We start from the raw sequence: 24,879 nt of genomic DNA, 5'->3' as shown, positions 1-24,879 counted from the left end.
CAGCTTTAATATTATTGACTTTTTACAATAGACCTCTTATGTTATATTATTATTTATCACTTACCTGCACTCTTAAAAATAAAGGTGCTTCAAAAGGTTCTTTAAGCGATGCCATAGAAGAACCATTTTTGGTTCCACAAAGAACCATTCAGTCAAAGGTTCTTTAAAGAACCATCTCTTTCTTACCTTTTTATTATCCGAAGAACCTTCTTTTGCCACAAAGTACCTTTTGTGAAACAGAAAGGTTCTTCTGATGTTAAAGGTTCTTTATGGAACCTTTTAGACAAAAGGGCTCTTCTACGGCATCGTGAAGCACCTTTATTTTTAAGAGTGTGGTTAAAAACATCTGCTAAATAAATAAATGTACATGCCAATTAGCATGTCACTGACGTGACCAACTTTTGGAATGGAAAAATCCTGGTTGCATTGGTTCTTATTGAAATACTGAATTTCACCTGAGAAAATGTGCAGAGCAATGGTAAATGTAACTAGCTTATCTGTTTCATAATGCAAAAAAAAAAAAAAAAAAAAAAAAAAGAAGATGCTTATAATATCTTGATCGTGTTTACCTGTGCCTTTAAGAGAGCGTCTATAATAAGGAGTGGAAACATAATCCAGCTCGCTCTCTCTCGCGCTCTCTCTCTCGTTTTCCAGTCACTTGTCACCAGAGGAGACTAACGGAACCCGTTAGACCGTAAATTATTTGACAGTTTAAGTTTAAACTTTTTGATAGCGTAATTTGGAAGGAGTTTAGTCTAATAATAACTCTCCGTGTCCACATTTAGGACTGAACTCGCGCACTGTCTCTTTAAGAGGGTTTACCCACCGACCTCCTGTTGATCCGACAGTATTTCCCCACACATTACTGTTCTTCTGTATCCCCTGCCAGTGTCTCTGCGCTTTACTTCATTCATAACGGTGTATTTATTTATTTATTCACTTTGGAAACTTGAAGCTCAAACATGGCAGAGGTAGGGAAAGGAGTCAACGCCGGGAAACTGGCCAGTAATGTACAGAAGAGGATAACTCGAGCACAAGAGAAGGTGCGTGCTTACATCTGCTCTCTTTGTATATGTAACAGCTATCTGTTTTGTTGTTGTTATTTAGTTTGTACATTCAGCTGCGGCCTGCTGAATAGGTGTTCTAAGTGTCAAATAAGACTGTAAAAATAACAGCAGAACAGCACTGAAACACTTCATATATGTCTGTCATCTTCTCTTGCGTTGAAAAGATGGATTCATTTCTCATTCCAAGAGCAGTTCCTGTTAAAGTTATGTTTGAAACTGATGGGGTCATTTGAGATGAAGTGCATTAGAGAGCAGCTGTTAGTGACCAAAGCTCTTTTGACATTTGAGTTTTTCTTGCCATTGAATCAACCATTCATTATTCTATTCTATTATAGTATAGTATAGTATAGTATAGTATAGTATAGTATAGTATAGTATAGTATAGTAGTGGAGACTGGGGGCTATTTGTCACACTTTTGTACTCCACTAAATATTTGACAGGTTAAGTTTAATTTATTTTGAAAGTCAGGAACACTTTAGTACAAAAAATAAAAATAAAAAATACATAAACATAAATTAAATTAATGTAATTTCCACTGTCATTTCTCAAGTAGAAATGCATAAATTAATTAAAATACAGTTAAATTTAAAGTTCAAAATAATTGATAATTTATGGGCATGTTGTCATATGGGGTAAGTTGTCACAATAGGGAGCTGCTGTTAACACTAATTTGAGAACACCTTTTTTAAAATATGAAATTTAAATTAAAAATAAATAAATAAATAAAGCTTTCTCTTCACTCAGTGTCTGTTTTGTCTCAACTGTATGTAAACAGTAAAATTATTCCGAAACAATTTATGAAACAGACAAAATTATAAATAATTATAAAATTACACACGTGGCAACTTGCCCCTCGCTAACCTATTATGAAAAATGTTGTCTATAATCTACCCTCATTATATAATTGGCACTTGTCTGAATGTGTGTCAGTGTATTTTTTTGCTCACTTGTTTAAGGTGTTTGGATTCATAAAACCCACTGCTAGAGAAAACAAGCATTTGTGTTACTTTATAATTGCTCAACCTATACAACAACATCCTCATGCCCCAACTAGTCTCGCTCTCTCCTGTAACATTTTGTAACACAGAAAAGCTCAGACTGTTCTCTTTAAGATACACTAGGACTTAAAACAGAATGGAATCAGAGATATCCACAAACGACATATGTCCACTACAAAATGAATCCCTGGCTCTCAGGAACATATGGAGCAGTTTGGAAATGGCGATGTTGTGGCACAGTTTAAGTCTCAGGGTATGATTGGTGCATCAACACAAACAACCCCCAGCTGAAAGCAGGAGGTACACAGGAAATGTCATTTCCATGCTAAACGGCCTCCCAGACCGCACAGCTGGACACCAGAGCCTTGCACTGTGCAAAAGTGACACGCTTTTGATTTGAGTAATTTTAAAATGTAAGACCAGGGTTATAGGAACTACTTGATAAATTCAGCCAGTCTCTAGGTTTATTTTAGGGTTCTGACACTAGCAAACTGTTTCAATGAGTTAATAATCTGAACTAGCACTGGAATCAGTACAGAAACATCAGAAATCAATACATTTTAGTCTTTTAGAATACTGATCATTTTGGTTTTAGGTTGTTTCATGCTAAATATAGTTTCACACTTTTATTATTTCATAAGAAGCTTAGGCATGTTAGATAGGAGATTTGTAGGAAAGATAGTTTTATCATTTCCTGTCCCTATAAACCAAGCAGGCTCATTACTTTGTAATCATATAGATGTTTACAAAGAGAGTTAAGAGGTTATTTAGGACCATTGTCTGCTTCTGTGTTTGTGTTCCTCTTCCTGTAGGGGCTCTTCTGTCCTGCATGCTAGACTCATAGTCCCTATTTTCAGTTGCTTTGTGTGTAATTCTGAGGTTTCTCATCATTCTCAACATCATCATCAAGTGCTGCATTTAAGAAACAGTATCTGTAACAGTCAATAAAGTATGAAATTATGCCCATTATTATTGTTGTGTAAAACCTGATAGATTTTTTTTTCTTTTTTTGTAAAGAAAGTTCAAAAGATGTTTTGTAAACCTGAGTGACATGACTGGTTAACCATTCATCATTTACTCTTCTCGTCATTCCCAATTTATCTGACTTTCTTTCTTGGGTAGAACACAGAATAGATTTTACTGGATGTCCTTGCCGGCAGTCTAGCTACTTTGTCGAACCTGCCATGTCTCTGACATGCCAACTTTGAATGTGATACTGTGAGTGAGATTTACATTTTCAGGGAATTACAACTTAAAATTTGCTCTGTTCACCATGAAGAGTTAGCTAGTATCTATCTTCAGAAGACTTAAGTTGGAGTGCTGACTACTGTTTGTTATGTTGCTTTTAATCCGATCCATTTAATTTGTTTTTGGACAGATTGCTTTTATCTGTAGGCTTTACAGTGGGCCTGAATATTATTTGTCAGCACTTGTTTTAGTTGCATTTAGTGTACTTCACGGTGGCTCAAGTCCTCAGCTGTCTCTGCCTCTTCAGAGTGTGAAAAGCTGGACTCACTCTAAAAGAATCTGTATGTGTGTATTCGTGTGTGTGTGTACACTCCTTCTAAGTGATACGCTGGCCATCAGCATGATTGCTTTGAGGTAAGGTCGCAGTCTCCTCTTCCCCCCTGAAACTCGGCCAGGTAGAGGAGAGTTAACCATGATCCTCTAGTGGCAAATGGCCACATCTCTGCACTCTCCTCTGTCTTTTCTCCCTCTTCGCTTCTCCCACATCCACCTGTCTGTCATTAAATGATGTTTGTCACTAATTTGGAACACCAAGGCAGGTTATTCTTGAGTCACCCATCCTTTTTTTTTTTGTGTAGAAACATTCCAGAAGTGTCTAATCGCATAATGACCCTGGAGGACAAGAGATGGGTGCAAAGTTACAGCCACCTCCTTTTCTCAGATTAGAAACCCAAAGGAAGTGTCCTCAGCCTTCCCCTGACCTCTGCTCTGATTGGGCAGAAGACCTGTCAATCAAAAGCTCAAGGATGAGCCACACCCCTCTTCCGCACTCCACCCACACACCTGTCCGTCCTCATAGAGCTACAGAGCAGTGTTGGATTGGGCTATGAATAGCAGGCAGGCTGTAGCTGTGAGCTAATCCTCAGAAACCCCTTGTGCGACAAACCCTGGTGTGTGTGAATGCCAGCGGCTGTGGTCTGGGGTATTTTTGGGGCTGTAACTGAACACCAGCACACATCGACCAGAAGTAAAGACCAAGGGCCTTTATAAAATACAGATGAAGGGACATTTGGTTTATACTTGAGAGAATGCAGTCATAAATACGCACAAGCACAAGCTACTGCTAAATTTCTCTGATTGTAAGCTCCTTTAAGCTATTAGTTAAGGCTCCATTTACAGCAGAAGTGTGGGTGTGTGTTTACTTTAGACAGATTTGTCCCAGAAATATAGCTCAGACTGACAAAACCTTTCAGGGCATTTTGAAGCTAAAAATCCTTCTTTATATAAATCAATAAAAGTCTATGCTGTTGTAGAGGAAAGAGAAAATGAATTTGCATTTGTATGGCGTCAGATCTTGACGGTGTATTAATATGGATAACTGCATCAATTAGTATAAGCTTGCCTCTCGGTTGCTCGAATGTTTCGCTCACACACACTTAGGAATCTCTCAGTTGCGGGACAAATGTTTGGCACTGGTTTGATCAGGGCTGTATTAATTAAACATGCTGATTCACAAATAGTTTCTGCTGTAAATCAAAATGATGCCATCATTTAGTCATTTAAAAACCGAATGACTTTTTGTCTGTGAAACACAAAAGGAGACAACTTGAAAAAGGTTCCTGCTGCTCATATACAGATGAAGTACACAGTATTCCAAAAAGGACAAAAAAAAGCAGACTTGTGTACTAAATTAGTCTTCTAAAGCCATACGAACAACTGTAATTTAAGCAGTTTTTAGGACACGGACACGTTATGCAAGCCAGCTTCCAAATGAGGAAACATACAGGATGATAAAATTAGCAGTGCTCCAATACTTAGTTTCTATTGTAAAACAGAAGAGTACAGAAGCCAGAGCAGAAGTGTAACTGAACAAAAGGTGAGAAAGTCAGGATATTTTTATATTTTTCATAGGAAATGCCTTTGTTTATGGTTTTAAATTTATTAAGTGCTCTCGGAATAGAACTTCCTAAAGAATATATCACTTGTGGTGCTTTTAAAACCGCTTGTGGTGGGTCATTAATCAACGATTTTCATTGTGCATCTATTACATAAAAAACTCCGGACTCTGGAGGTGAACTAATCGTTTATGTTTCTCATAATTTATCTTTTGCTGAATTATTATGATTTCCTATTGTGCAGTATGATCAAAGAATGCACATGGATGCACTCAAGGAATTTGGATATTGAAAATAAATATTTTTCCTTCTCATAAAAGAATAAATTAGTTCATTTAGTTGCATGAAATTCAACAATGAAGTTGGCAGAATGATGTGATCTTCTCATCAATGCTGCGTTTGGGTGAAGTTGCACACAACACAACTTGTATGAACAGAGCTTATTTTATGTATAATTAGCTGCATAGCATCTAATATTATCAGCACCCGTGTTTTGATTTAGGAAAGAAAACAGATTAATAAACATGATTCAAATCATTCACTAACGACTCATCGCCAGTTCAAAATTAATATTTTTATTCAGTAAGGTTGCCTTTAATTGATCAAAAGAGTGACATCAAAGACATTTGTGACCCTGGAGCACAAAACCATTCATAAGTAGCACAGGTATATTTGTAGCAATGGCCAACAATACATTGTATGGGTCCATTTTTCTTTCATGCCAAAAATCATTACGATATTAAGTAAAGATCATGTTCCAATGAAGATATATTGTAAATTTCCTACCATAAATATATAAAAAAATTATTTTTAATTAGTAATATGCATTGTTAAGAACTTCATTCGGACAACTTTAAAGGCAATTTTCTCAAGATTTTGATTTTTTTTTTTTTGCACCCTCAGTTTCCAGATTTTCAAATAGTTGTATCTCGGCCAAATATTGTCCTATCCTAACAAACCATACATCAATGGAAAGCTTATTTATGAATAATGTATGAATCTCAATTAAAAAAAAAAATTACCCTTATGACTGGTTTTGTGGTCCAGGGTCACATTTATGTTTCAAAAAATTTCAAATAAATTCTGTTCATTTGACATTGTATTTATCAAAGTATCCTGGAAAAAATGGTTTGCCCACAAAAATATTAATCAGCACAACTGTTTTCAACATTGATAATAATAAGAAATTTTTCAGCAGTAAATCAGCATATTAGAATGATTTCTGAAGGATCATGTGACACTGAAGACTGGAGTAATCATCCTAAAAATTCAGTTTTGTAATCACAGGATTAAATTATAGCCTATTTTACAATATTATTATAGAATTTAATAGAATATTAAAACAGATTATTTTAAATTATATTAATATTTCACAATCTTATTGTCTTAATGTATTTTTGATCAAATAAATAGGGCCTTGGTGAGTATAAGAAACGTTCAAAAACATTAAAAAATCTTATCAACCCTCCAATTTTTGAATAGTAGTGTTTTCCTATTAGATACAGACCAAATAACTGATATACTAGCCAGCCTGATTAATTGAATAATCTTTTTTTATTTTTTTTATTGACCAATAGCCATGTCTGCTTGACTCCTAAACAAAACTCAGTATTAACAAAATTTACTGATAGTCATATTAATGGATATTGCTCTATTTCAGAAAATTTAAAGTGAATTTTGAGTAAGTAGTGAGTGACATAAATCATCTTCTATCTTATAAAATCCAAATCAATTTATCCTGTAAGACCACCAGCTCAGTGAGTACAGTCATATCCAGTGTTCCTGGAAGACCTCTGAGTCAGAGAGAATGCCTTCATCCCAGCTCTGCTCTACTGCACAGGGAGCACAGGTCATCATGACACAGATCCAGGCCGCTGTATTTTAAGATGTCAGGGGGCTCGAGGGAGGGGTCCTGCTGCAATGCATTCAGGATCAGCTTTCAAACACTCCCTGCACAGTAATACACATTCATACATTCTTCAAGAAGAGCACAGCTGACACGGCCTTTATTAATATAGGCCAAGAGAAAGCCAGTGGGAGATTAGAGGTAACTGTGATTTCCCCGCAAAGCTTTATTGAATTCTTTTGCTCTGCTAGACAAGGAACTTCTCTGGAACTTACTGTATTTTTCTATTTAGTTATATCTGACATTTGTTACAAAAATGAACAGAACGCACAAAGTTTTCTGTTATGTGCAGCAATTTATTGAAACTGATGTAGTTTTTAGTAGCAGAGAAGTGAAAATTCCATCTTCCATTAGTCAGACAGTCCCATCCCAAACTGTTAAGTATATTAGCATTCAGATGGCTTTCTTATATTTGTCTTTGCATATTAAACTTTTTAGAAAGCATTTGAAAATAGAAAAATTTGAGAAACTTCATCCTTTCATCTTTTGACATTATGAAGCAGACGTCATAGGATGTGCTGTACTGTTGTCCGTGTCAGGCTGACGAAGACCAATGTCTTTGGGTCACAAACGGCATGGCATGTTTAATATGCTGCCAGGAGTTGATATGGGGGAGCAGAAGGAAAAGGAAATGACCTCTGAATAAATAGAACCGGATTCAAGCACTACCGCAGACATGTTGGACAGGAAGTAGTGCAATCTGAACTAAAGGAAATGTGCGTAATTAAATCTGCTAGGAAATAGTTATGTCTTGTATAATGGAAATTCTTTTGGAATAAAAGGACATTGTGCTTTGAACTTTTGGCAGGTGTTTGTATGTGTGCATGGCAAGAAAGTAAAGTGCAGTCAATGACACACTCAGTTCTCGGGAACTCAGTGTAAGTCTCCTTGAATAAGTTTCATTTTTTATGAACAGTTACTGTATGTCAGCGTTCTTCATGGGGAAGAGGAATATGGAACTGATACTGAAAGCACCATTTGTGGTGGCTGGGCATCTAAGACCCTGTTTCTTGCCACCTTTTTAAGACACACATACACATCTACACTCTTAAGACTGCGCTTTTCCTTTGTTTTAAATTAAAAATGCATTAAAAAATTGTGAAGTCTATGTCCTGCAAAATGTTTGACAGCTGCTGAAGAAGTTATTAAAGCAGTAATGTAAATTATATGATGTGGTTAAACCTGACACCAATGTATAATAATAATAATAATAATAATAATAATAATAATAAATAATTAGATTGATTATTATTACTGTTAATCACAATAAACAAGTTCATTAGTTTGACAGAAATTCATATACACATGGCACAGATAACTGTTTTTGCTTGTCGCTTTGTCATGTCACATCTGTTTAGGACACACACTGACTGTAGGCCTTTTATGGTTTTCATTCAGTTCTAACCTGGTACAGTCAAAGTCCCTTTTAAGACAAGTCATGTCACTCGGCGGCCATCTTTTAAACGTCGCTTGGGCATGCAAGTGCAACTCCTATGTCTTTGAATGGGGAAGCATTAAATTCTCCAAAACTGTTCACCAAACTTACAATTGAATTTTATATTTGACATCACCAGAGAAATCTGACAACAACAGTATCATAAATGTTGTTTCATTGCTCAAATGCTCAATTTTTTTGGGCTAGATCAGCGAGTGCGCATGCGTAGTGCTTAGAGCACGTCTCGGAATGCTGACTGTTTCTATAGCAACCGGGACTTCTATAGCAATTGGCTCTTTCATTCAGAAGGCGGGGCTTCCTGCTGCATTTTCAAAACTATAGGAGTGACACGTCTTGAGTATTCTATAGTCTTTGATACAGTGTGATAAGTTCTATATTAATTAGCTGATTTGAGGGACATGATGCAACTAATCCAGTCTTTTCACATGAATTCAAATTACTTAGAATGTGGATTTTTTTAGCACTTTCATTTACAAAGGAAAATCACTTTTGGTGTTGTTAGATTATGATATTTATAAATTCTCGCCTTGGTCCCCACAAACGCAAGTCAGTAAAGCAGAAGTTGTGTACCATATGTATGATGTATGATGTCGCCTGTTTTGTGTTGCCCTCTGATAGGTGTTGCAGAAGTTGGGAAAGGCGGATGAAACAAAAGACACAGCATTTGAGGAGGAAGTGGCCAAATTCAACAAGCAGCTGGTAAGAGCCTTAAACCTTCACCCCCTCTGACCCCCCTCCTTAATATACTCCATGCCTTGACATCTGACCTCTAACCCTCATCGTAGTTCATAAATATCTAGTGGTGGTTTCTTCTCTCTGATCTATATCTGCAGGCTGATGGCACCAAATTGCAGAAAGACTTGAAGGCATATATGGCGGCAGTGAAAAGTAAGACTCTAATTGTGTGTCTGTGTATATATTTTAATAAAAGAGTTCAACGAGAGTTTAATTAACATTCAATTATCATTTACTCACCCTCCTGTTGTTCCAAACCTGTATGACTTTCATTCTGCTGTGGAACCCAAAAGAATATATCTTGGTAACCATTGACTTTCATTGTATGAACGAAAACGCTGACATTATTCAAAATATATTTTTTTATGTTCCATAGAAGAAAGAAAATCATAATATTTTTCTTACATGACTTGAAGGTAAGTAAACGATGACATGGTTCCTTATTTGGGGATGGGGTGAGCTATGCTTTTAATGTCTTTGTAGTGGCATATGACATCATTTAGAGAAAGCCAATTCAGTCAGTTTTAAAGAAAATGCAAACACAATCATGTCCAAAAACATAATCCCAGATAAAATACAGGAGCTTCTCTAAAAGCAAAACAGAAGATTGTGACTGAACATACTCAGTCCTGCATCTATAGCTCTACCTGCCTCTGTGTCAGAGATAAGGGAGTCACAAATTCTTTCTAGGTTGTAAACATGTGGAAAGTGTTTTCGGGTCTGGGCATACTGTTTTGCTCTTAAAGGGATAGTTCACCTAAAAATTAAACACTGTCATCATTTACTCACCATAACATCAATCTGTACAATATACAATATAAGGCAGCATTTTCATTTACGGATGAACTACCACTTTAACCACTGGTGAGTGATAGTACAGTAAAGAAATGAAAAGTAAGCAGACAGCCTTTTTCCTTTTACAGCAGACTCTATAGTGTGCTGCCCTAATGCACAGCCCCATCGCCTCAGCTTCCTCCCCTGTGCCCACAGCAGTTCTCACTTCTCTGAAAGATGTGTGTTGGGTTGAGTGATTGAGCAGTCATCTGTGTCAATGACTGTCTCTTAGCTGACCTGTTTTTTTGTTTCCGCAGCCATGCACGAGTGTTCGAAGCGTCTGCAGGACTGTCTGGCAGAAATGTATGACCCTGAGTGGTTTGGCAAAGAGGAAGTGGACTCCATCGCGGAGGTGTGTAAGGATGTCACTGGCAGAGCAAAACACTCTGTCTGGATTGTGTGACATTAGTGTTTTCAGTGTGAAAAATCTCATAGGAAAGGAAAATCTCTTCAATACGTCAGTTGTTTCTTCTTAAGTCTCTTGATTCTCACATACTATGCAAAAGGGCCACAGTAACCTTAAATGTGTCTCTTGTAGAGTTTCAGAAGAGCCAGAGAAAAATGTTAATGATCTAGGAGACTAGATTCAATTTATTCAAGTCTCATACGTATCCCATATGTGCTAAGATACCAAAATCTGCCAGCATTTGAATAGGCCTATACTCTACCATTCAAAAGTTTAGGGCCAGTTTTTTTTTTTTTTTTTTTTTGAGAGAGAAAATAATAATCACAGTTTCCACAAATATATCAAGCAGCAATACTGTTTCCAACACTGTTAAAAAAAAAATAATTACGATTTAATTTCATATATCAAGCTGTGGAGGGCATAAGAGACTTTTAAAAAACATTTAAAAAAAAACAAACCAAAAAAAAAATCATTGCATCACAGGATTAAATTACATTTTAAAATGTATTCAAATATAAAACAGTCATTTTAATTTCTAATAATATTTCACAATATTGTAGTTTTTAAGTTTTTTTTTTATTATCAGATAAATCAGCCATGGTGAACATTTCACATTTTTAAAAATCTTACCGACCCCAAACAGAAGTGTATAGTTTAATTCTACATCCCAAAAATGAAAACATTCTAACAATGTAGTCACCCTCAGGCCGTCTAAGATGTAGTTCAAACAGCTGATAAAAACAAAACAAAAGTGTGGAGTATTTTTTTTTTATCAGATGTTTGGACTCTCATTCTGACGGCACCCATTCACTGCAGAGCATCCACTGTTGCAAAAATTATGTAATACTGAATTTCTCCAATTCTGTATCAATAAAGAAACAAACTCATCTACATCTTGGATGACCTGAAGGTGAGTAAATTCAACAAACAAACAAAAAAAACTGCAAATTTCCATTTTGGGTGAACTATTCTTTTAGACTGTATGCAAGTGAAGGATCGCTGCTGTCCACACTGATGTTTAGATCTCTGTTGACTTATTAATCTGCAAATTGATTGTGTTTTCTACATTTCTTTGATTTCTTCCACTCTCCCATCCGTCTGTGATTAAAGGAGATGATAGAGAAAGAAATGGATAATAATCTGGAGGTAAACATGATGGTTTAGTCTAGAGCTGGTGCTGGTGATGCTAGAGCAGTGCTACTGCAGTGAACTCTATTTTAGAATAGTTCTGTACACATATATTTAGACTTTTGTCCTCAGTGGTTTGTCAGTTTGTGTGTGAGAGAGAGAGTGTGAGAGTATTTGTCTTTCTGTATGTGTCTGATCATATTTGTTTTACAGGACACTGACCTCCTGTGGCAAGATTTCCACCAGAATCTTGTGGACAATGCCCTCATTTCCATGGACACATATTTGGCTCAATTTCCAGACATAAGGGTTTGTTTTTGCTTTAATAAGTGGTACATGTAAGCATTTCAACATTTACAGGAACTACTCAGTGATTTTATTGCTGTCCAAATTCAGTATGTCTGGGTTTTTTTCACCCGCGTAAAAATTCCCAGCTAAATTACCTACTGTTTTTTGTCAAACACCAAGGCTGTGTGGTAATTTAATTGCAGTGTGAATCCACATCTCTGAGTTTACAAGAAGGGATCAGTCAAAAAGTAGTTTTGTAAATGTCTTTTGATCGCTGCCAAGCACCGTAGAGTAATGGTTTTGCTTTGTGGTAATGTGCATGCATTTTAAATATGGACACTTTTATGCTGGAAAATGTTTACAAGGATTTTATTTCATCACAGTTCCACTACACTAAATAGGAGCTGTTAAGAAAAAAAAAAAGAAAAAAAAATCATGTATAATTTTTTAAATGGGTCATTATTATTAGGGATGCACCAATAGGATTTAATTATTATTATTTTTTTTTGGCTGATACTGATTTTAAAAACAACTATTGGCTGATTGGTAAATAAGAGTTTACTTATAAATAAAACATTTTTGCTAATTTCCACATTTTTTAAATTACATCAATTTGAGAGGTAAAATGCAAGACAAAAAGCCATTTAATCTATAGTGCATTGATCATCCTATTTTTAAAATACTTTAAATAATAAAATCATTTTTTGTCCTGTCATTAAATTAAATATGAGCAATCCAATCCATAACAGCTCAACTGTAGCATCGTGATGTGAATCACCATAAGAATGCATGACTTTTATCGACAGTGTCCCATGCAAATTTATTTTTGCAGACATCCCCATGAGAAACAATTATTTCTCAAATAGGGCTTTACACTGAAGTAGGGTTCTAGCCATATCTAGACACCAGCATGCAGATGCATTACATAGCAAGAGCCCCCTAGCAACACTCACAACCTTACAACAACACCCTGGGAACCATTTACAGCCATTGACTATTTACAGTAGCTAGTTACTGCTGTGTTAGATGGACTTGTGATTCTCTGACTCCCTCTGCAGGCTCGCATCGCTAAGCGTGAAAGGAAGCTGGTAGATTTTGACAGTGCCAGACATCATTTTGCCTCTATACAGAAAAGCAAGAAAAAAGATGAGGCCAAAATTGCCAAGGTACCGGATGCTCGTTCCACCTTTAATGTATGCTGTACTATCTGGCTTTTTGTCCTTAACCCTTGTTAACTAACCAACTTATTGCTATAACAATACATAATTCATGTATTGCAGTCAGTTTGTGTGCTTGAGTTAGTGTATGTGTGCATTTGCACAAGCTGTTATCTTGCATGATGAGATTCTGTGAGCTCACATCAGCACTCCAGTGTGTTTGTCGCTGTTCTCTCTTTGCTGCACGTCTAGCCTCTGGCTCTGGTGGAGAGGGCTGCTCCCGGCTGGGCTCAGGGAATAATTACAGCACACCAAATCGCTCAAACTAACCTCTCGAGAAGCCAGGTGACTCTTCTGTCACTCAGCCTGTAAACCCTCCCTTAATCTGCATAACTCCACCCACCTACTCACAGTCCACACCCACTCACAGTGTGGCTTCCTCATGAAATTCTTTGTATATGTATTTTCATAATTATAGTGTGTTTAGCCTAATGACCATGTGTGTTGATGTGTTTGTGTGTGTTTAGGCTGAGGAAGAGTTGGGCAGGGCTCAGAAGGTATTTGAGGAGATCAATTATGATCTCCAGGAGGAACTTCCCACCCTGTGGGACAGGTAATAACCAGCTATTCACCCTGCCATGATCTCTGTTTATCTCTCTTATTCATTTTAAAGGAATAGTTCACCTAAAAATGAATAATGTTCTAAACTTTATGTGCTGCTGTAAATTTTTTTCTGTGGAATACAAAAGGATAATTTTGTAATATTTTCACACATCTCTTTTCCATATAATAACAATTTGAAGTGATCACATCTGACAAGCTACAAAAAGGACAAAAATACTTTATAAAAGCCATACAATATCTACAACAGAGATTGTGTTCCTCACACAAAGCTACCTTTATTTGATTAAAGAGTAAAAAACGTAATATTGTAAAATATTTGCACAATTTGAAATGAAATGTTTTCTAATTTATTTTTAATTAAGTCTTTACTGTCACTTTTTTATTTAATGCATTCTTGCCAATTAAATGTGTATTTTATTTCAATAAACGGGGTATTATTGAGCCTAAACTGTTGACCTGTATGACTTAAGACATGCAATATAGCATGAGTCCTGTTTTTATGATACTTTAACGTTGTTATTTGTCCTTTTTTGAGCTTGAGAGATCATAATGAAAAGTGGTGCAAATATTCTTCTTATGTGTTCATGACAAGTACATAACTGATGTTGACTTGTCATTTTCTCTTTTTTCTCTGCAGTCGTGTTGGCATCTATGTTAACACATTCCAGAGCGTTGCCGGCCTGGAGGAAAAATTTCACAGGGACATGGGCAAAGTGAGCCGATGATAAGAGACTTATTAACAAGGGATAAATGAGATTATTGTTGTTGGTTACCAGGGTATGTTGCACTCTCTCACACACAGCTGAACCAGAATCTGAGTGATATTATGACCAAACTGGATGAGCAGCGTCTAGCCAAGTGAGTGCTTTTATCCTGGGATATTTCTTGTCTGTATAGACACTTCTGGTTTCCTGTAGTTAAGCACACTGATGTGCGAGTTCTTGTTTTCCTTGTAAATTAAACCAACGCTTCCCCAAATAACCCACAGAAAAAGTGTCCCAACAGCAAGCACTGGGAAGAGGTAACAGCTCCTATGTTTTATGTGTGTTTATGCAACATTAATTGCATTAAAGATGCACTTCAACAAGGTTATTTACACCACGCTCTCTCGTCTCATATAAAATCGTTTTGTTATTTAAATCTTTTTAATGATTTGAGAAATTCAGCTGTTTTATTTTTTTTTCCATGGAAGAAAAACCAATGTTTTGGCTCTCAGGCCTTCTTCTAAAGAAATGTCTGAGAAACATTTATTTTTTCTTGAGAAGCGTGTGTTTTTCCTCCATTTGTAAAATAAAACAAAAAATAAAATTTTTGGTGCAAATCACAGCTGATTTATTAAAAATGCACTAACACTTGTTTGTTATTGAAAATTGCTGCTTGCACAGGGCTGTGTGTACATGCTCAAACAAAAATAGAACTGCATGTCTGGAATGTCTTTGAAATGCAGTAATTGTGCATGGTAGTGATTTCAACCAATCTGCCTGCAGTATTAACACTGATCTGTTCTGCCACCTAGTGATCTATTTCAGTCAAGACACTCATGAACGTCTAATGCCAAGAGGAGTATTTATTTACCGGTGTGTTTTTCATGCAGTGAAGAAGCAGCCAATCACAACCTCTCAGAGTCTGGGTCAGATGCCCCTAAATCACCAGCAAAGGTACTGTGAGAGAGCTGATGTTTTTATGTGCTGTTTTATGTTTTGTTTGTTTATAATGTCATACAGTATGTTTGAAACTAAAGAAGCAGAATAAAACCAAGCCCTTTTTTATACATTTATACATCATACATTGCAATGGGGTTTAAATACATTTTAAATAAGTGATTTATAATCTAGAATTATTTATATACTATCATAGTATTTAATCATATTTTTAAAATTGTAGTTTTATTTTAATTTTAGTTTAAGTTTTAGGAATTTTGTTATGTGCTTTAGTCATTTTCATTCTTTTTAATAGATCTATTTAGCTTGGATTTATTTTAATTCTGTTTTAGCTTTAGTGACAGAGCTCAAAATTTTGTTTCATTGTCAATACATTTATACAAATTTTAGGGCTTTCACCTAAAATTCATTATTTTATTTCAGCTTCTTGTTATTTGAGCTATTTATTTTTATAAACTGTTATAGTATTTATTAATATTCAAATCATTATTTTGTTTTCATTTATTTATACTTAGTTATGTTTTTCATCTAATATTATTATATTATATTATTTTTTAGTAGTTTTAGTTGTAGTTAAAAATTACAACACTGCCTTACAATTGAGTCTGTGATTTGTAGATAATTAGGTAAACATGAGTGTGTTTAAGTAAACTCAGCATGTTACACACATAAAAAACTAACAATAAGCGCTTCTGGTTTGGTGTTTTTACCCTCAGTGTGTTATGTATTTTCCTCCTGCTTGTGTGTATCTGCATGTGTGTGTTGATGTGGCAGTCCAGAGAAGGACCGCCGGTGTCACGGCCGCCCAGGCCGGCTTCATCTCAGGAGGTGAAACAGGACAACATCATTAACCTGCTTGAAGATGCGGTGGTGCCTGACATTAACTGTTCAACCCAGCCACAGGTCAGAGGTCAAATGACTCCCTCCGCTGCTTATATAAGCACTCTCTTCCTGGCTTCATCTCCATTCCTTTATATATCATCTCCATCCTTAATTAGCACATTCATCCTCTGTTTTCACCCTAAAAGTGACTGTTGTCATTTTATTATTATCTCTTTTCTGCTCATTCAACTGAAGTATCACTGGTTCTTGAGTTTGTCAGCATTACCATCTTCTGTGTCTGCAAACCAGTGATTCCACTGAATACTGTCACTGCTGTAGTAAAGCTGGTGTTTTGTGCTGTGCACAGCAGTGTAATAGTCCAGCAGTGTGCAGTCTGCTGGATTTAGATCTGGATGCTTGGCAAGCATTCAGCGCTGCTCCAGCCCACCAGCTGTGGGTCAGAGGACAGGAAGGGTCAGGATGGCAAAGGGTAAAGGTCATGGTTCACAGTCAAACAAAACCATTGCTGAATTTGGAACCCCATACTGCTCTTACTATTTCTGCTGTGGAAATATATGGTCAAAGTAGTAAGAGTAGTATGCTAGTAGTATGCAGTTCTGAATTCAGCACATGCTGTCATCTAAGATGCATGCAACAGCTCTGCCTCTTGAGTTTTGAAGTGGATTGAAACTTCTGCATGTTTCCTCTTTGAGTTTTGGGGAACTGAAATGGCACTTTGGTTCAGCATGCAACACATTAACTGCTCACATGTGAACTTGCTTCCTATAGTTCCCAAAACAAGGTCCAGGGACAGACAAAAATAAATAATACAAAAAAGAAATGAATAAAACATACACTACCATTCAAAAGTTTGGGGTCAGTACGATTTAGATTAGATTAGATTAGATTCAACTTTATTGTCATTATGCAGAGTACAAGTACAGAGCTAATGAAATGCAGTTAGCATCTAACCAGAAGTGCAAGAATATAGTGTTTTATATACATAAAAGTGCAGAGTAAGTGAAGCTATTATTTACAGAATGTACAGTGAGGTTGCTATATACAGTATTGAGCAGAGTATATACAGAATATAAATAGGAATGCAGTGTAGGATTGTATTTACATTATGAACAGAGCAATGTAGGATTATAATATACACATTATGAACATCAGCAATGTGAGAACAGTGGTAATAAATACAGTTGGATGAGTGTGCAAAAGTATTGTTAAAATGAATTCTATGTAAAATAACAGTAGTGCAGTGTTTTTTTTGATAAAAAAAAAAATGCAGACTTGGTGAGCACAAGAGAACAAAAATGTACAAACCCCAAACATTTCAAAGGTAGTGTATAAACAAATATTTTGGCTAATTTTACTTGCTGTCAGCTGCTAATTGTATTGTAGTACTCTCAGCTCTGTTTAACACATTTTACCATGAATATATTTCCCCATAAAATCTCAGCAAAAATGCAGTCTATAGATTCTGTCTGGGCTTACTCATTGTGAATATAACTGTATATTAATTTTATTCTTACTCCTGTACTTGGTGTTCCAGTATCCACTATTATATCACTTCCCCTTTAACGAATGCTTTCCTCTCAGGATTGCTCTAATAAAAATGATATTGTAAGCTCCTGTCAGTGGGGTTTATGAGAGCTCTCTTCCTACTGTTGTCAAGGTGATAGACATACTTTGCATTATTATGGGCCTCATTTATTTCACTCTTTCATTTTGTGCTGCCTCATGGAAGGAGGCTTCATGGAAGGTAAGAAGACCTTGTGCTGTGCTGGCACTCTTGTGATGGATCAGATCGCTCTTGACATCTTTGTGATTCTTGTGGTCTGATTGATCATGGCAGTGGGTTGCACTCAAAGAGCAAGAAATAACCATTTGATGGGGCTTTTGGATGAAATTCTTCTACAGACTTTGAATTGACAAATTAGAAAAAAAGCACACACAAACAAACAGACTTTCAGCAAAAGTTAAGCCACATCCAGTAGTTTTAATAGTCACAGTATGTCTCATGTTCAGCCAGGTCAGGTCCGTTGATATGTGAGCTGAAAACAGATGTCCATTACAGACACAAAAACAATAAATAAATAAATAAAAGTTATATCTTTATAGATAAGAAAAAATACTATACACAGTTTGCTTTGGGTTTACATGCACCTCTATTTAGGTGTGTGTGTGTGAAACTTGCTATCTGGTGAATAATATAATAACAGATTTCACTCGGCCATTTCTTTTTGGCCATATATTTGGACTTACAAGATTTATACTGCAAACAAATGTGATTAATTAAATAAAATAAATAATGTATTGTAATTGTCAGGGTCTTAACCCTAACTAAAAATAAAGCTAAATTTATTATCATTTTTTTAAAAAGAAACAAAGCTAAAATAAATAAAAATTAGATGAAAAGCCTAAATTTATTTCACTTCTCTTTTTTGTTTAGTTTAAGTTGAAACGCTAAAACTGGAAATGAAGTAAAAACTAAAATTGAAATAAAAATAAATGAAACCTTAATGGTAATAAATGAAATAAACAAAAATGACTTAAAAAATGACTAAAAATGTCTAAAAGTCTAAAAATAAAAGCTAATTCAAAATGTTAATAAAAAAACCTGCAAATAATACTAAAATAACAATTTTGGGAGTTTAGAATGGACAGTAATTCACATCTCTTCATCTTTTCTTTCATTTATTATTCCCTTTTTCTTGCAAATTATTTGCGCCTTTTGCCATATTGCCTGGCCTTTTCTCCCACCATCTATCTTACCTCCCAAAATCCAACAAACAATCCTGGCGACCCTTCCTCCCCATCCCAGCCTGATCAGACCCCTGCTGCAGACCCCTCCCAGCAGTGGGACTTGGATGAAGAAGCTGCCGCTCAGACTTACGGCCAGCAGCCGTGGGAGGATGAGGTTGCTCCTGCCGTACAGCCGTATGAAGCTCCCCACTGGGGTGAGCAGAACAGCGTGTCTGCACAGTCAGGCTGGAGAAGTGAAACAGCTGCGCCTGCGCAGCCAGACTGGGAGGACGATGGTGCAGAGCGCTGGGGCAAGGAAGGGTCCCAGGTAGGGCAAATGCAAGATGTAGATACAAACTGGGGCAGCGGTGCAGTTCAGGCTTGGGAGGCGGAGTCAGAGCCGCCTCAGTGGGAGGAGCTTCAAAGTGTAAGAGGAACAGGAATCATTTTGGTTGTATTGTGAAGTAATATCATAGAGTTAGGATGGCTCAGAAGTAGATCCTGTTGTTCTGTGGGTGTGGCAGGTTTCCACTGTGGTCATGCTAAATTTCCGTTTTTGTGTACATTTCTATATATAGCAGGTGTGTTTTATTCTGTGGAGTTGCTAATTAAGGTGTTTCTCTCTATTCTTTGTGTTTAGAATGAAGTGCCAACCGTGACAAATGGCTCATCAGATGGAGAGCTTCCTCCATCTGTTCTCTATAAGGTGATTATATTATATTATATTATATTATATTATATTATATTATATTATATTATATTATATTATGTTATGTTACGATATCACTGTATTTTACTGTATTTTGACCAAATAAACGCAACCTTTGTATATTTCAGATTGATTCATTGTTATTAATCACATCCAAAAATAAAAGTTTGTGTTTACATAAGATATGTGTGTGTACTGTGTATATTCATATGTATATATAAACACACACATGTATATATTTAAAAAATATATGTAGTATATATTAATATTTATGTATAATATAAATCTTATATAAATATTGCATTTATTGTATTGCATTTATATATACATATAACAAATATACACCGCATACACATATTTGACCTTGGACCACAAAACCAGTCTTAAGTGTCAATTTTTCAAAATTGAGATTTATACATCATCTGAAAGCTGAATAAATAAGCTTTCCATTCGAAAGAAAATCGACTTTAAAATTGTCCAAATGAAGTTTGATTTTTTTTAATATTTACGGTAGGAAATTTACAAAATATCTTTATGGAACATGATCTTTACTTAATATCCTAATGATTTTTGGCATAAAAAAATAAAAAAAATCTATAATTTTGACCCATACAATGTATTATTGTACAATGTACAATGTGTTATTGCTACAAATATACCCCAGCGACTTAAGACTGGTTTTGTGGTCAAGAGTCACATATATTATGTAAACACAAACTTTTATTTTAGATGCTATTAATTGCGATTAATTGATTTGACAGCACTAATACACACACATACACACACTCACACACACACACAAAATTTATAATAACGATTTCTATGTTTTAATATTAATAATTTTATTCCTAATTTGGCAAAGCTGAACTTTCAGCATCATTTCTCTAGTCTTCAGTGTCACATGATCTTTCAGAAATCATTCGAATATACTGATTTGGTGCTCAAGAAACTTTCTTATTACATTTGAAAACAGCTGTTCTGCTTAATATAATATATCTTATTAATATTAAAATATATATAGTAATATAATACTAACGGCTTGTTTTCTTTAAAAAAATTAACACTAGCTTCTCTACACTTTTTTTATTCTATCTGTTTTCTTTTTATTTATTATACAATTAACAAAGCAAAAAAGGCCTCTAACACTAGCTTACTCTATTCTATTAATATAGATTATTCTATTAATCTATATTTTCTTTTTATTTATTACATAATAAAAAAAAAAACCTTGCTACATGTACTGCGTTAGGCTAACTGAGACTTGTCATAGCACATTTTATTGCTCTTTAATTGATTTGATTGCTTCTTTTGTCCTCATTTGTAAGTCAGTTTGGATAAAAGCGTCTGCTAAACCACTAAATATAAATGTAATATTTTTTTCAGGATTCTTTGATGATTAGAAAATATAGATACACACACGCACACACACACGCACACACATATATATACAGAGAGAGAGAGAGAATTTACTAACATGATTTTTGGTAGGTGAAAGTGTTGCATGACTACGGAGCAACAGACAGCGATGAACTTGATCTGAAGGCTGGTGACATTGTGTATGTGCTTCCCTTTGCCAACCCAGATGAACAGGTCAGTCATGGCACCTGTGTTTAGACATGCATACACACTCACATACAATGGGACAATGACTCATTGTCTTTTTGTTTGTGTGCACAGGATGAAGGCTGGGTAATGGGCGTAAAAGAGTCACACTGGCTTCAGAATAAAAACCTCCTAGCTAAAGGAGTCTTCCCTGAAAACTTCACCCAGAAACTGTGAGCGGAACAGTCCTCTCAGAATCACCTACTCTTATACTTTGTTTTCTCACCACTTTACTGTGATAAAATTTTTATAAAACATCTTCAAAAAACAAGGGCTTCTCAAGCAAAAAAAGAAAGAAAGAAGCTCTATTCTACATACTGTGGTCACTTGGGGTAAGAATAAACAATAAAAGGCATTAGATGATATTTGCAGCAGCATGTTTTACACAACTTCATGGAGTAATATAGGCCACGTACACACTGCAGCCTTGTCAGTTCATCCTTTAAAGCCTAATTCTGATCTGTCTACACAGTTCAGTAATTTACAGTGACAACCACATTTACAAAACTTCTTCGCAGTTTTTATACAACTGAAGAAAACAACTAGATGTTAATGATGTATATGTATACTAGATATGTCGCTCTGCTTTATGCACAGTGCATGCAAGTCACAGGGAAGGAGATACGCCTAGAAACTTGACTTGCATATGACTTGCCAGGTCTTGCTAGAAAAAAACAGCAAACAAGAACAAGCAAAAATTAAACCTAAAAATAACCCAAATGATTTATATTGGAAATAAGACAAAATATTGCAACCTGCACCTGAATAAACTGGATCGCTTTATGAGCGAAACCATAAGCAATGTTGCCAAGTCTGTGGTTTTCCCGCAGAATCGGGCTACTTTAACACTCTTTCTGCGGGATGTTTTTCCGTGTCCACGGATTGAAGTGACCCCAATAACATGATATTTAGCCCCTGGACTTCTTTCAGGGGAACCCCGCCAAACAAACTTGTTTTTTTACCCCACCAGAACACGATTTTTACCGGGAATCCCCTCTGAAAAGCGATTGGGCTAGTTTTGAGTAGCAATTGGGCGGGTTTTTCCTGTGAAAACTTGGCAACCCTGACCATAAGCCCAAATACACTGATAATAAGTGGACATGGCAACACTGCAAGATCATGCTCTTTGAAGCAGACTATTTAAAAATAAACAACGCCTCTTTCAACAGTAATTTTGTTACAGTTGTTGAATTTAATGAGTATTTGGTTGCTGTAGTATTACTTAAATAAAAAATAGCAGATACTAAACACGCAAGACTCCAAAACGTTAAGATTACCATGGTGCCAGTCGTCGCAATTTCAGCACTGAGTACTGCTCAGTACACACATGAATTGATCATTTATGGGATTCAGTCCAGTATTTTAATGGGTTGTCACTCCTGAAGCTTTACAGTGTGAACATGCCCATGGACACAATTAAGACTGAGGCCGATTTGATTGGTTTTTGTCAATGGGCCATTTTGGGAAGATATAAGGCATCAGATTTTTTGCCCTAAACTGAATATGACACAAATCAATCATTGTATTTCAGTGAAATCTTTTACTCTATTGTCAACATGAAATTACTGTGCACAATTCTTCAGTTCTTGTTCCACATACTGTAAAAAAAATAAATGTGTTAGATGTTGTTTCCAACAAGTATAAATAGAAACAAATAGCATCTTGAATACAAGTGCAAAGAGTGACAGATGCTCTTCACACAAAGTGTAAATAGAATACACGTTTTGTACTAAAGGTAAAATATCCGGTGGGCAAAAAGTTTGGCTTCCTGCATAGCCTGCTGATGTCACAAATCTCTCTCGGTGTATCTCTCAAAGCAATCAAGACACTCAAGTCCTGAAGTCCAGTACACAGTATATTCTGTTTTATTCAGAAATATGCCATATTTCAGGAAAAAAAGTGGGAGTGCAAACTCCATTTAATGTTGACTTTAAAATCAGGGACAAATGAATCTTTTGCTGGTTTTATTATCTCTAGAGTCTCCTGTACATGTAGAGCCCCTTCAACCCCTACAATAGCTTAACATGTTGTTTCCTAGATAGGGTTTCTAGCACTGCACTGCATGTGAGGGGTTCATCTCAATAAACTTCATAATATTTATGTTTTTCTTTGTTCTGTTATAAAGGTCTTCGGGTATATGCCACCAAAGATTATTGAAATGATACAATGGGACAAACCACTGAGTTGTACTGTATGAACAACAGTTCACTTGAAACACATTTTGCAATGTATTTTCAAATCTTTAAACAATTTAAACATTTGTCATGGTTGCATGAATGTTTTAAAGTTCCTTTTAGATGGGTGCACAAAAGCTTTATTCTTAAAGAACTGGAGAAGATCAGATATATCTCATTTTCATGATCTTACTAATATTGAAAATAGAAAATCATGTCAAAAATTTAGATTTTTTTTTTTTTTTTTTGATCTGGGAAAATGTAGCCTGTGATGCACTGATAGGGTGGAAACACTGAATGAACTGAACGAGATTTATTCACATACTTTATTGAGATACAGTATCACTCCACCACTGTAATCTGGGCCATATTTTTTATTTTAAAAGGCAAAATTGTGCTCATCTGCACCCGCATCTGGTTAAATGCCATTTTTCAATAGAATATGTACACTAACATCTCTTTTTAAAATTCATATTTCTATTTATCTAAATAATGACACTGCATCCTTGAGAAATGACAATGACTTATATTCAGTATTCAGCACATTTAGCACCTGGTTGAAATGCTATAAAATCAGGGCTGTTTTAATGCTTAATCTGTTATCAAATATACAGGGATCTGCTTCTGCCAAAACAGTATAGAATCTCCCAAGTAGAGTAAATTAGCTGCTACTTTGTGAACTCCTATGTATTGTCAACTCTGGCATTGTCAGTGTGTACTGTGTAAACCTAGAGTTTATATAATATCTCTCTCTGACCTGTTTACATATCAGCGCTGTAATTTTCTTGCCTGGTAAGCTCTATATTTGAATCGGTTTTGAATATAAAAATATTTATCAGGCCTTTGAGCAAACAGCTGCAAGAGGTCTAGTCTGTTCACGTGAATGAAAACTGTGTGAATGTTGAAAGTGACTCCAACTATCTGAATGGTGAAGGTTCTGATATTTAAAACTGAGATGTTTCACATGAAAATTATATACATTTCATCAGAAAGGGAAAATGTCCTGCAGCATTTTAGTAGCTTAGGATGTTCTGTCTTAACATGCAGTTCTCTGTAAGAAACACCCTGTCAAGAAGCCTTCAAAAAGCATATTAAAATTAAAATCATACTGAACTTATATAGCTTCCTTTTGTTCATTTCACATCATTAATCCACTTTTGTTATGGGATATATGTGACATTACCAACCAAAATAATAGTAAACTGTCAGCACTTTAATAACCTTATTCATTGGCTCACAGAAATGTGTCTATCAACTTCAGAATAAATAACACAGGTTATAACAGCTACTAACAATTTAAACAAAAGCTCCAGCCTCCCCAGTCTGACATGATTACAGTACATGTTTCATGTGCATTTATTGTCATGGGAACAGTCTGGGAACAGAACAGAACAGAAATGTTTGTTCCTGGGCTCCATGGCCACCCTGCCGGTTAACAATAGTTTAGACTTAATTAGTGTACAGATATGACATAGCAAGT

At 35.7% G+C, this 24,879-nt stretch overlaps 1 protein-coding gene across 8 annotated transcripts; it reads left to right on the top strand.

The window, feature by feature from the left end:
- The first annotated feature begins 627 nt into the window (after window positions 1–627).
- Window positions 628–24,516, top strand: bin1b (bridging integrator 1b). 8 transcript variants are annotated; one of them, XM_042725414.1, is made up of 19 exons: window positions 628–1,043; window positions 9,130–9,210; window positions 9,345–9,399; window positions 10,338–10,432; window positions 11,597–11,632; window positions 11,828–11,923; window positions 12,961–13,068; window positions 13,312–13,404; window positions 13,587–13,672; window positions 14,321–14,396; window positions 14,486–14,541; window positions 14,672–14,704; window positions 15,278–15,341; window positions 16,119–16,247; window positions 17,917–17,931; window positions 18,994–19,341; window positions 19,555–19,620; window positions 21,112–21,213; window positions 21,301–24,516. In XM_042725414.1, exons 1-19 carry the CDS (start codon window positions 963–965, stop codon window positions 21,400–21,402), a joined length of 1,722 nt encoding a protein of 573 aa, XP_042581348.1. In that variant the 5' UTR covers window positions 628–962; the 3' UTR covers window positions 21,403–24,516. The 8 variants fall into 8 exon arrangements, with proteins under 8 accessions (XP_042581348.1, XP_042581350.1, XP_042581351.1 ...); XM_042725416.1 differs by lacking the exon at window positions 11,597–11,632; XM_042725417.1 differs by lacking the exon at window positions 13,312–13,404.
- Window positions 24,517–24,879: the final 363 nt, after the last annotated feature.

The sequence above is a fragment of the Cyprinus carpio genome, chromosome B6 (genome assembly GCF_018340385.1).
Source record: "Cyprinus carpio isolate SPL01 chromosome B6, ASM1834038v1, whole genome shotgun sequence".
NCBI lineage: Eukaryota > Metazoa > Chordata > Actinopteri > Cypriniformes > Cyprinidae > Cyprinus > Cyprinus carpio.
Note: the sequence above shows the minus strand (reverse complement) of the source record. Positions and strands in the feature narration are given on the sequence as shown.

Excerpts from the sequence above, each read along its gene's own strand:
- bin1b (XM_042725414.1), top strand. The coding sequence starts at position 963 with ATGGCAGAGGTAGGGAAAGGAGTCAACGCCGGGAAACTGGCCAGTAAT. Across the intron at positions 9,211-9,344 it reads CCAAATTCAACAAGCAGCTG|GCTGATGGCACCAAATTGCA; the intron begins GTAAGAGCCTTA and ends CTATATCTGCAG. Across the intron at positions 14,397-14,485 it reads TTCACAGGGACATGGGCAAA|CTGAACCAGAATCTGAGTGA; the intron begins GTGAGCCGATGA and ends TCTCACACACAG.